A 13,188-nucleotide genomic window follows, 5' to 3' on the forward strand; every position below is an offset into this window, starting at 1 on the left:
CTGGCACACAGTACCAGGTTCCAAAAATGCAGACTAACTTTGAGACAACAAGGAGTGCCAGGTTTTGGAACTGAAATGGCATTAGCAGTACGGAGAAGGTGAATTAGCTGTCATGCACTAGAACTGAACCAGCAATTACAACAGCCATCTCTAAAAAAGCCTGAATCTCCTGAATGAGAAGCATAAAAGCTTTTCAACACAGGGTTTTAAAAGTTGGGTTGGAGTGACAGGAAAAGCACAAAGGATCAAAAGAAACTTAAAACTAATTTAAAAAAAAAAAAGAGAGAGGAAAGGAGATAAAAACACTGCAAAGGAACATTCTGAACATTAAAAATACATCAACTTGTACCAGCAAGAGAAAACACCCTGGGGTCATTCCCTCATTTGCATTCTCTCACAAGCTGCATTTTAACAGCAGAAGGAAAACTAACAATTGCCTTCACATTATGCTTCACCTCTAAGGCTTTTCTCCCTTTTTTCATGGGATGTTAGTAATTATTTAGATTGCACCATGGGTAGTGACACAATCACAGGACACCTGACAACTGAGGAGAGTGTTAGAAAGGTGTAACTGGCATTAAACTTAATTTTCTGTTGTGCACTGTAGCACATTTGATCTCTCAAAAAAGGCCATTCCGTCCGAGCTTTGCATTGTTTGGTTTTAAAAAGGTGCATTTAACCAGTTGAGGCACACACACTGTCAGTACAACCACCTGCGAAAGGGAATGGCCAACACCAGGTGCTGTTAAAAGTCTTTCTGTACTTCATCTGCTCCCCCTTCCTCCCCAAGAATGACGAAGAGCAAACACCTCGCAGCAGAGCCTGAAAATTAACTGGATAGGGCTGAATGGAAGCAATTTCACAGTTGCAGCCTTTCTGAAATTAAGTCAGGGGCACATTGCATACAGCAATCAGACTGAGTGCCCCTGTACTGTGCAAGGAGACAGCTGTCCTCCCAGCTACCTAGAATTCAATTGTGATTTCCACAGGTATAAAAACATGTTAATCTTAGAATTGCATCTGGAAATGAAATAATTTAATGCATTCCCTTTCAAAACACTGGTGGCAGCATTTTGCAAAAGATGATACTTTCAGTTTAGGGTTTATTTCCAACCACAAAAGCCAAAATAATCAAACATAGTTCTTGATACCAAACCCAGAATGCAGATAATCTCAGGGTTTAAGCCAGCATTGCTGCCGGTGAGTGGATCGCTATGATCCATAAACCAAAAAATCCCCACACCCATCCCCATTTGCAGGCAGCAATAGCCAGAAGTCAGTTCTGCTTGGGGTAATGCTTGTCAGCAGACAATTACTGAGGCTGTTTTTAAATGAGTGAATTTCCATCTTTTCTCTCTGGAAAGAGACAGAACACAGTAGGAATATAAAGTTGTCCTTGATTTTTTTTCCCCCTGCAGAAGTGTGACTGGTCTTGCATTATGAAAGGTTACACTGCTGTAAGCTCAGTACTCACCTGCCAGACAGATGAATTGAGGTTGAGCTCTTTCTTCCTAGGCATACTGCCCGAAAGTAATTCTAGTTTCACATGATCCACTTACTAGTAAAAATCTTAAACCAGCCTTAAAGGAAAGGCTTTTTTCCTTTTTTTTTTTTTTAAGGTATAACTAACAGCCATCACAACACTCATCCCTGTCAAACCTGCTGAGAGCAGGTATGGATTTATAACCAAGTTACCATGGTTCATCTTGTTACTGCAGGTTAGCAGAGCTGTGGTAATCGGTCATCTTCACACCCAGCCTACAGCAATCACAGGGTATTAAGCCCCACCTTGAACAGCAAAGGAATTTCAGGCCAGACAGTCTAAAATTGCTTTCTTTTGGATTTGCTGTAGTCACACAGTTATCTTTGCTCTTGACCTATAGTGACGTGCTAAACTGCCGTAACTGGATTGCAGATTAAGCCCTACAGCTTTCAAGGAAGTCACTTTCTGTGGCTTAACTCCAGATATTTCAAACTGTGGCCATGTTTTAACCTTCCTTAATCTTTACTTTTTATGTAATTAATCTGAAGACAAAAGTGCAACCTTATTCCACAGTTACTACTCACACAAAGTCCAACCACATCCACCAACCCACCCAGTTAATACATGGCACAGTTTGGCCTGTCTCCATGCAGGCGAACCAAGACTCTTACCTGCTCGGGGCTCTACCGTCTTGTTGGAACCTGCATCCATAAAGACAAACCGTCCACCACCGAAGTCTTCAGTGTAGTCAGAGAGATAGAGCAGTGAAGTATAGTCAAATGAGCCATAAGTTACCTAGGAGTAAGACAGCATTACCAACAATTATCAAATTCTACTGTCATCTCTGCAGAGCACAAATAATTAAGCAGATGAATCTGACAGGTTTTTCAAATTTTCCACTTTTATTTAATAAAGGAGTCTCTGAAAACTGAGAACATTCTTTTCTAGAAGGGATGTATGTTTATTAGTCTATTCTATTATGCTCACACATATACGCTACACACAAGACTAGCATGTTATGTTTATTCTTTCTAATACCACAGTTTCCATAATTAAAGAAGTGCTCCTATTGATTTCTATCATCCTAAGTCTACTAAACAGCTTGCAAAAAACAGTCTCAGAAGTTACACCTCTGCATTGTATCAAAAATATAGAAGGGCTCAGATCTATTTCAAGATAAAATTTCACCATAAGGTTACTGAGACCCAAGAACAGCCTTTGACTAATTCCACCCATTATCTAATCATGATTATAGGTTTCTGGAAACGTCAGCTCTCACCAGCTACCATGCAGGAGCTTTGTGGTAACAGTGAATCAGACCTTCCAAGTAAACACACATTTCTTGGAGGAGCTTCTACTCTTTGTATACAGGTTTTGTTTAAAAACCTTCAAACATGACATTCAAAGTCTCTGCTTCTTCCCAGCCTTCAGACCAAACACCCCATTTTTAAGTATAACAAGGTGATTTTTTTCCTTCCTTCTAAAGTATTAGTTTTACTCAATATGTATGTTGAAGATGGAGAAAAGAAATACTATATATTAATGCTCGGAGTGAAGCTATCTAAATATTTAACACTGAATTAGGCCGATTCTGCAAATATTTCCTTTTCATATCTACATGTCACCAACAATTAAAAAGATACTTAAAATCAATGGCTGTATTCTCCAATTTCTTTACAGTGACATGTGCAGCACAGTACTACTGTATAAATATACAGCATTTTGCAGAGTGTTTTGACTGACCTGGTGACCGTTAGAGGTAGGTGCTACTTCCAAACTTTGAAGTTTTCTAAATATTTTCAATTTCATTTTAAGTTACATCCATTAGTGCCAGTTAAATTTTGGCTCAGCAGCAGTTGAACATGTTATTCTGTACAGACAATCACTAAAGAGAACATAGCAGCAGACGGAATAGGAAGACATTTTCATTCTTACTCATTTTATTATTTTGACCATAAGGGCCTTAAAGGAAAAAAGCCAAACGTGATGATATGCTGCACTACACAGTCGGAATCACAAGAATGAGAGAAATGTTTTGGGGATCCCCTTCTCCCCACATTTACTCAAACCTCAGTAGCAATACAAGGCAATAAATGGGAATTAATGAACATGTAGTACTGCAGCACCTCAAAACAGCCATTCCACAGCCCTTCTCGTGCAAACAGCTTTGCAAAGCTATTTTCACCTTCATTGATTTGGTGATAAAACATCCAGTCCGTTTAAGGAAGCCTTCCAGCCAGTGAAGGCGTTGGCATAGCGAAGTTCATTCAACTCATACTTGCAAGTCTAATGCATTAAAATTGTTTTTATGAACTCTTCAGTGGTGCAGAAATCTTTGCTCCATTAGTGCACACTCTATCCTCTCCAAGGTGGCTTTACCAGTTCTGAACTTGTAAGAGCTGACTACAAACTATTTTAGCCTAACAGAACACATCCGATTTCTATAGATGACTAATTTGGGGAATCAAGTATGCAGTGGAAATAGCTTTTCCATTCCTCCTCTTGTTCTTTACTAACTCTCAGAAGGCAGCTAGGCCTAAGAACTGCAACACTATGGAGAGGAGGCACTAAATCATACTCAGTTATTTAAAACACTAGAAGTCCCCCATGTCTATCAAATGTATTTATTACCCTGGTAATGATTCCTATACCAGAAAGGTTAATAATTGAAGCAGAAGTTCAAACTACGTGTGAAAAGCTGTCATTAAAACCGGGTGATAAGCTATACAGGCACACTGCAGCAAATCAAATTGCTCTATGAACAATTCAGTAGAAACAAATGCAGGCACTTCCATTCAGCCTGATACTTCATACAGTTAGTGTGCTCTTTTTGAGCATCCTTTACCCAAATAAGTCAAACACAGCTAATATTTAATGGTAGATGCTCATAATGGTATTTATATCATACTTCTTTAAAGGCTGTTACTATAAATACAACTAATTGTCAGAATTAGCCAGCCACATTTTGCAGTGTGGCATCCTCAGTTTTTGAGGGACACATGTTTATATGCAACTAAACACTTGTAGGAATATGCAACAGGCCTGCAGTTACTAAGATGAATATGAGGGACAGCATTCTCTGCTTTTTATTGCAGAAGAAAATGCAAACACGTACTGACTTGCCAATCAACACAAGTCTAATATAACAATCTTGCAGAAATAACAGTCAAAACTGCTCTTTTCCTGTAAGCCTGTCCTGTACCTATCTCTTTGTGCAGATAATCACAAAAATAGCCTTGATAGCTCCTTGCAATGTTCTATATATTGGTAGTATCTATTTAGTAGACAATGTAAGACACCAAATAGCACATCTCTGAACTACAAGGGGCTGTAGGTGAGCTGAGGTAACAGGTTTGAGCAGACACAAGAACAAACTTCCTCAGATTTCAAAGATCATGCTGCCCTAAGGCAGAAATAAGACCTTTTGATGTATTTCATTAAATGTCAAACAATGGGAGGGGAAGAAAAAGAGTGAAAAGTCTGCTAGAACAGGTAGCAGCTGCTATCAGCAATAGCCTCAACAGCCAGAGGAGAGGGGGCTGCTAAAAGGGTTAGGGAGATGGAGAGCATATTGCAGGTAAGGGGACTAGAAGGCTTGGCTTGTTCAGCTTAGAGAAAGAAAGGCTGAAAAGGAATATGACTGCTACCTATAAATACATGGGGATGGGAGGAGGTGGAACTGGGAAGGGGGGCGAGAAAACAGCTACAAACTGATCATTAACAGGTTTGGGGTGTGTGGGGGTGGGAGTGTCAAGAAAATTTGCACTGAAGTTCTGGAATAGCTCCGATAGAAGAAATTCTAGAAAAACAAACCAAAACTGATCCTGACAATTCCGTGAAGGATGACAGGATCCTTGCCCAGGCAGGGGACTGCAGAAATCTTCAAGTCCCGCATCGTTTCTATTAGAGAACATTCTAAGTCTATACTGCTGTCAGAGCTGGGCATGCAACAGCAATTCGTTATACATTAGACATTTGAAAGGCTCAATTCCAAACAAATTCCATCCAAGATGAAACTCCACATCCTAAGCCAACACTCTCTATTTGATTTAGATGCTTGTAAATTCAACAAGACTAAATGAGTAATTTGGGTGAGTTCAGGGTTTCCATTTCTATGTAACTAGAAACCAAATAAATTGGGGCGGGGAAACATCCAAAGCCTCATATAGACACAATAGACCTGTGCTACTCCATTATGCAGTTACAATCTTCCAAACCAAGGATATTCAGATTGAGAAATATAATCGCAATAGATTCCGCAATATAGGGAAAAAGACAAGAGGGGTATTTGTGCACTCCAAGAAGCCTACATCTTTGAACCAACAGCGTCAGACTTCGAAACAAAAAATGTGTCAGATTCCATTTTCAAAGGCTTAATTTTACTCTTCTTTTGGAAAGAGGCAGGGGAAAAAAAATCCTGAAGTCTTCTAGGAGCAACCTTCACTGTTTAATTATTATGCAGAAATACATAAAAGTGATTTGTTCTATTCCAAAGGGAAAGCATACATAATGCTACAACACCAAAGCATCCAAACTGGCAAAACAGGCTGAGTTTTATTGATCTTTCTTCAACCCCCTAGCATTTACACTTGTTTTGGAGGCCACAAAAGAATAGTACACTGCTTTTGTCTAGGAAGTATTTCCTATCTCAGATCAATAGCAATGCTTTTTTTTTTCTCCTTGCTTTCAACTGCAGTCTGAAAGTGAAACTTAGTTTGTTGGAGAAATTAAAATACAAGGCAGGCTGACTGCACTGAAGACAACCTGTGAAGCTACACAAATGATCCTATTTAGCCTTCTCCAAAATATTTGAATTCAGTCTCCTGCATACCCTCATCAGTTATAAATACTTATTTTTTACCTCTTTCTAAGCAATATAGATACAAATATACATAATGCACACCTATAATAGGCTAAAATTTATGCAGACATATATTGTAGACATACTGTATGTTTTCTGTAAGCCATAATCTGGCAAACACATACACGAATGCTACATCCAGATAGCTCTGTTCCAATTGCACTTCAGGGGAAAACAATACCAGACCTTTTGACACACAAACAGAAGTTAGAGAGGAGAGAGGAATTAGAGACTTGTTTGTGCAGCAAAAAAAAGGATTCAAATTAATCCTTCGATGCCAATTCAAGTGAATGATGCGCCAGAGGTAAAGGTGGACAGTAGCAATGATACATGGTGATGTAATGTAGCCTTTCATGATGGACATGAAATGAACATGATCAAGGATGTATCTCTATCAGACTGTATTTAAAGCATCATTAGCCTGGTTCAAACTTTTCTCATTCAAACCACAGAAGTAACTATATTATCTGGGAATTGCTGAAGTGTTTTATCCTAGAGAAGGGACAAACCACTAAGCTTGGGCAGTTTCCACAAGAATGATGCCAGCCCACAGTGGCTTGTCCATCTCTCTTCAACACCTCCTGCACTGGCAACAGCATTTGCTCCACGTGAAACCCAAAGAGTGAGAAATGGACTCCCAAGTCATGAGCTCACAAAGCACTTTCAAGAAGTCTGCTCTAGGTCTGTATCCACAGCACCCACGAAGGCCCTTCCCTCTGACTTGGGGCAAGGGAAGTTCTTTTCCCTTGTGCTCCCCCCAAAAATGAAAGGGAACTGATCCACACAAGGCTCCCTGCTTAGCATGCAATGTTGCTCTCACAACAGCACAGACAGTGGCCCAACTTTGGCATATTCACATGCAATCCTTGCTGCGAGAATGCTCTTGAAAGAATGAAAATAACAGCATTAAAAGATGGGGTCAAACCTGGAACATAAGATTAAGGCGCAGACAAAAAGCACTTTGGTGGTCTGAATGCTTTAGCTTTCCCAATACAGACAACGTACTGCAGAAGTCAGCCGCTACAGAAGTGGAAAAAATGTTCAAACTACTTCTGTAGAATAAACAGGACAAGCTACAGTTTTAACTCCCAGTGTTATCTAAACAATACTTCTCTCAGAAAATACCTTGAAATTTAGCATAAGTCACATTTTCATCTTATAGCAGATATGCTATTTTGAGAGGTGGGGCGGCAAATCCTACATGATTATGAACAAGGGGTTTAGTAACTGCCCCAACTGGGATATTTAGCTCTGCACTGCTGCCATAAATCAGACTGCTCAATTATTCAGCATAGAAACAATTACTGTTTAGGTTACGCATAGTAAGTTTAAGAGACCACATTTTGTGTTTGTTTTGTTTTATGAAGCTGCGGTGGGTTAGAAAAGGCCACGGTCAATCAGTTGATCTACCCGCTCCCTGAACAGACATCCTACGAGATCAACAAAACATGCAGCTTCTACAAAGGAAACATTCTCTTCATGGAAACAGATTTGTTTCTAAATGACAAAATAACTTGTACATTGTAGGAGAGATTTAGGTAGAAACACTTAATCCAACCACCTTATTCATTTACCAATGCAAAACACATGCACAAAAGAATAAAGAGAAAATTGGCAAGCTTAATGCAGACGCAAATCTCATCATAGTAATAAATCAGAGTCTAAACTTCTAAAATACACTTTTTTGGGCTGAAACAGTGGAGAAAATAGCCATCAGCTATTGAAATTTCCTGTTTTCTCTTCCCCTGTGGCTGTCAAATTAGATTCTCTGAAATTGTGCAAAAACTATGAGTAACCTATGGATTTATTGTGCTTCACACAACCAGAATCACTTGTTTATTTGGTGTCTGTTGGGAATGAGTGCAACATGTGAGGGAACTCTCAGGCACCTCACCAGCACAATTTGCTCCCTACAACCAGTTCCTACCAGCACTAGTCAAAATAATCTGCACCCCAAAACCATCCCTACCACTTCAGGTCCTAGGTCCACTCCTATTCAATGGCTACATCACAGCTTTTTAAACAAGAGGCATCCAAAAGCTGGTCTTGCCTTTGTTTTATCAGTGACTGCAAATTCCACCCTGCACTACTATCTTCTTTCAAACATTGGCTGTATCAGGTATCATCGCTGTCACTGTGTTTTCTATATTTAAGCTGCTTCTGCCTAAATGACAAAGGGTACAGGACTTACAGTCACAGTGTGCAATACAACAGACATTATACTTCCCTCAGACTGGCTTTTTCCAGGAAATATTTTTCGAGGCAAGGAATATTTCTCTGATTTTTTTATCTTAGATGTTTCAGGTCATAGACTTCAAGGTACACTACTCACATACAGACTTCAGCACTGAGGCGTAACTTAGATTTTGATGGGATAAGTTTTATTTTGTTCCATCTTGGGTGACTCTTGACCCTAGCGTGACTCTAATTTTTAAATCCCGAAGATGTGAAATGTAGGTATTCTGGTTTTTGGGAGGTTGGTTTGGTTTGGTGCGGTTCGTTGGGGTTTTTTTGCTATTTGGTTCTTCCATTGTTAGTTTGTATTCTGCTATGCTGCACGGAAGCTCTGAACTCAGTTAAACTCAGAAATAAACTGAATACCAATCCCAAATCATTTAAGTCCATTGAGAGATGCAAAGTACTAAGCTATGAGCCTACAGATAGAACACCGTGCAGTTAAAAGCAAGTCACAATACTGACACTCTAAAAACAACAAAACATCAATTATTAAAAGAGGGTACCATATCTCCATTGAAGAACATGTAGAAAAAAGCCCCAATTCACATATAAATGGAATATAAACATCATGCATTTATGCAGAGGCTCAGATCAACTAACAGCAGCAACCGACTGACCACTTTGGAATAGGTCCTACTAGACGTGGCTGAAAGAACAATACCCTAACTGGAAATGCAGGTTTAAATGAAATTCAAGCACTTTGTAGGTGCAGGTCAATTTAATAAACAATTCTGACAAAAGAGATTCCTGAGAGTCATTCCCACAAATTATTAGTTCTAGCAGAACTGAAGTAGAGAAAATAAAATGTACTGGCCTATGTTTCTAAAACTCACTTATCCTTCCATTAGGTTCATCCCCCGCAGGATTTTTACAATCACCAGTTTCCAAACATGTTTGACTGATTGTTTAATGCAAAGTAATGTCAAAATGATCTAATAACAGGAAACATATGCATCCCATCTCAGCCTCCTACTTACCTTGTCAACATGTGGGTGCCAGTATTCATCATGCGTTGTCTTGGCTTCTGTGCTGTTTATTCTTGAGAAGAACGTTGGTTTCGTCAGGTACATGGAAGCAGAGCTGATACCAAATGCCTGAGCAATCCTTTGTTGAATTCTCTGTCTCACATCACTGCAAAGAACACAACACAGCATGCTAAGTGACACGCTTCTCTCCTGCTTCTCTCTTCTCCTTCATTCACAGTTACTGCTTATTCATGGCTAAGCTTCTTCCTCAGCTAACAAATCATGGGGAACATTACCTTTACTTTCTCTCTTACTTTGTCTTAAATAAAGGAGGAGACCTACTACATCAAAAAAAAAGAGAACCCCCAATGTTTTGGGTTGGGGGTTTGTTGTTTTGGGGTTTTTTCAATTCTCAGAATATTAAGAAAAAGAAACTATTTTTCTCCTGCAGTCTAGGTGTTAAATTTTTTTTTGTGTAAACAGTTCGTTTTCCTGAAAAATTCCCTGCATATCTCACTGTTTATTAACTACAGAAAAATATTGAAGTGTTGCACATGTAAGTTTTTAATCCAAATCAAATAACTAGAAAGCTGTATCTTCATAAAGGGTTGCCTCTGAAGCACCTTCAACTACTTTTACACTAATTTTAAACTAACTTATGAAGTCTTTGGCACCATGAAACTCTGAGTCTTGGTCAACATATGTATTTGGTATCATAACCATATTTTCCTTAGAAAGGAATGCAATGAATCCAACTATTTTCAAAGGTTCAACCAAACTATTTCTACCTTGGTAATTACTGTGTTTCTTGGGACACAGGAAGAAAAGAATAGGATTTTTATTTTTAAGATTATGAAGACTAATAATCACGCCTACTATGGAACTGCCTATGCATTACTAGAATTGCTTATATAGCAGCATCCATCTTTCCGGACAGATATCGCTGCATACAGGGCTAGAACAGGGACATCTGAACTGCCAGCCTTAGTTCAGTCAACGTCACTTTTAAAGGTAAGAGATTTGTGATTAATGAGGAATAGCACTGGCAAATCCCACCGGTAAACACACAGCTAGTATGTATTCAACTTTGAGGAAATTTAAATGTCAGCAAAAAATTCAGTAACACAATGAGATAAAATGAAGACATTGGGGTTTTTTTTTAAATGTAATCCTCTATGCTTCTTACAGTCTTTATATTGTTTTCTCCCACTTTTAACATGTTCTTAACTATTATACTAGTCTTCTTTTTCTTCCCTCCTAAGTGCTTCAGAAGCAGCACACAAACAAGATACTCTGAGTAAACACACTTCTGAAGCTGGGCACAGAATTACATTAGTGGTTTTGCACCTTTTCTGCATGACACGTTTATTTCTCCACTGGGCAGTACTGAACCTCAGCATAATTTTCAAGAAAGTTTCTCCCAATTATTTCCCTAGGAAACTTAAACAGTGAATAAAAATATGAGACTGAACTAAACCAGACTTAGTGTTAGGCTGTGAAACTAATCTCTTAAACTATTTCCACGTATACTAAAAAAATCTTAAATATTCATTCTGTTCACATCTCATCCCTCACCAAAAAATAAAAATAAAATCACACATACAGATTTTATTTTTAACCTCAAACTCCCTTTACATTTTTAGGGGTCTAAGCTTTAGGGGTCAATTCAAGCTATTTTTCATGTGAAATATCAAAGCCGTTAAATGAAGTTGGAGCTAAGATTTCCAGGAATTACATGGCTGTATAAACTGAGGTTTCAAGTTGAGAGCTACACAGTGGTAGAGTTTGTAAAACTGACATCAGGAAAGGTCCTTCCCCTCATGCCTGTGAGAGCCTGATCCTCCTTCTCCGTTTTCTTTCCAAGCAGTAGGGCTTCAGCAGAGGCTGCCTTATGTTTCCCAAAAAGCATTAGATGCAATTACTCATTTCACTTTGTCATGAACTGAGGGCAGCTGGCACTCTAAACAACCCAACACAAGAATTAATAGCCTAACCCACAAATACTAAAGCAGAATATTCCCTGGCTCTGACACCAGGTGGCCAGTTGCATCAGCCAGCTGGAATACATCTACGCTGAAGTAGTTAGGCCAGAGTCTTGACATAACTTTAAATCTCCAGTAGCTGCATTGCTTTCTAAGCAGTACTGCTTCCTCTTCCAGGCCGATTCCTTTTCCACTTCTAAAAGTTTTCTATTAAGATTTGTTGTTTGGTGTTTATAAGGCTCACTCCTCTTTGAGACCTACATGCAATGGCTTTGGGCAAGACTGCAGGTTTTACAAACCAAGCAGGAAGCAAAGCTCTACTCAACTCTTCCTTGTCTTCTTGGCAAAAACAGCAACCAAAAGTCTACATGGTTTGGACCAGCCAATAGGTTATCAGAAGAAAAGGAAAATAAACTCAACAGTTTAAGTATGCTGCAAAGAGAAAATAAGCACATTTTTCAGAAGATAAGTTTGTTTTTCCTGTTTATAAATCAAGTAGACAGGGGAATTAGTGACTAAGAAGACAGAGTAATGAAGCAGTTGAGGTGACAGGTCAAAAAGCATGACTTTAGGTCCTATCCTGGTCTCAGGGAAGCAGCTGCCTTCAGCTGACCCAGGTAACCGGTTTTGGGGTGTGGAAGAATACTGCTTGCCTCTTGTTTCCCTGTCCACTATCAGCTACTGTGATTAAAAGTAACACTTGAAGCCTCTTCAAGTGCGCAAAGTGACAAGAGGTGCCAACCTTGCGTTTCTTCAGTTGACTTGTGTGTTCCTGCCTTTTGCTTCCCTGTGAGCTGTCATCCTGCGTATCACAGCATTACTCAAAAACTTAATCAAAACACTCATGGCATATATAGCAGGCTGACATGAATTTTATACCCATAAATAATTTGCCATTCAATGAAACAAAACAAATGGTAAGTTATGAAAAAGCCCCACTGATTGTAATGGATCTTGGATTGGTCTTCAAAAAACAGGTATTTACCCTTTGCACTCACAGCTGTGCTAACTCATAATACAGACACACCACGATATCACATGTCCAGGGAGAAAGGTTATAGCAACAGCCCTCCTTCAAGAAAAGAGGTCAATAGGCAAATGAATACTGACTATTCACAGCAGAACTCAATGAGCAAGAGGGGTTAACTTGCCTATAATAGAGTGTTGAAAATAACAAAGCAAAAGTAACTTTGCTTGAAGTGCAGGCTGCAAAGTCAGTAAAAAGTTACTTCTCTGGGGGAGAGGACACTTCTAGTTTGCCTTCAGTGCGCTCAGACATATGTGAGAACTGGGGAACGATCAAATTATTTTTAGGGCCTATTCCAGCACATGCTGAAGTCAGTAGAAAGCCATTTATTAATTTCAATTACCTCCAAATCTAACATGGAAAAAACAAGCAAAGTAACCCTACTCATGTACTGGTCACTGGAAACAAGACCCCTTTCCAGCAAGCTTTGTGCATAAGAAAAGCTCTTCACAGGATGACCTTTCTAAAGATAAATCATAGGCACAGAAAGGAAATATTAAAGATTGGATTGTTCTCTTCCCCAAAATATACACACGACAAAAAATACACGTGATCTACATTGCTGTAAATTGGGTATTCCCAAAGTTCAGGCTTGAATGTAAGAGGTACAACAGAAACTTAGGTAACATATG

General features: G+C 39.1%; 1 protein-coding gene across 2 annotated transcripts in view; it reads right to left on the reverse strand.

The window, feature by feature from the left end:
- Positions 1-13,188, reverse strand: part of OGFOD3 (2-oxoglutarate and iron dependent oxygenase domain containing 3) — a 46,929-nt gene that overhangs the window by 12,508 nt on the left and 21,233 nt on the right. For both annotated transcript variants that reach the window (XM_064467016.1, XM_064467014.1), the window contains 2 exons: positions 9,560-9,713; positions 2,155-2,278 (listed from right to left, as the gene is read on the reverse strand). In XM_064467016.1, coding sequence (XP_064323086.1) covers positions 2,155-2,278; positions 9,560-9,713 — 278 coding nt within the window. The remainder of the gene's footprint in view (positions 1-2,154; positions 2,279-9,559; positions 9,714-13,188) is intronic.

Source organism: Phalacrocorax carbo, chromosome 16 (genome assembly GCF_963921805.1).
Source record: "Phalacrocorax carbo chromosome 16, bPhaCar2.1, whole genome shotgun sequence".
Taxonomy (NCBI): Eukaryota; Metazoa; Chordata; class Aves; order Suliformes; family Phalacrocoracidae; genus Phalacrocorax; species Phalacrocorax carbo.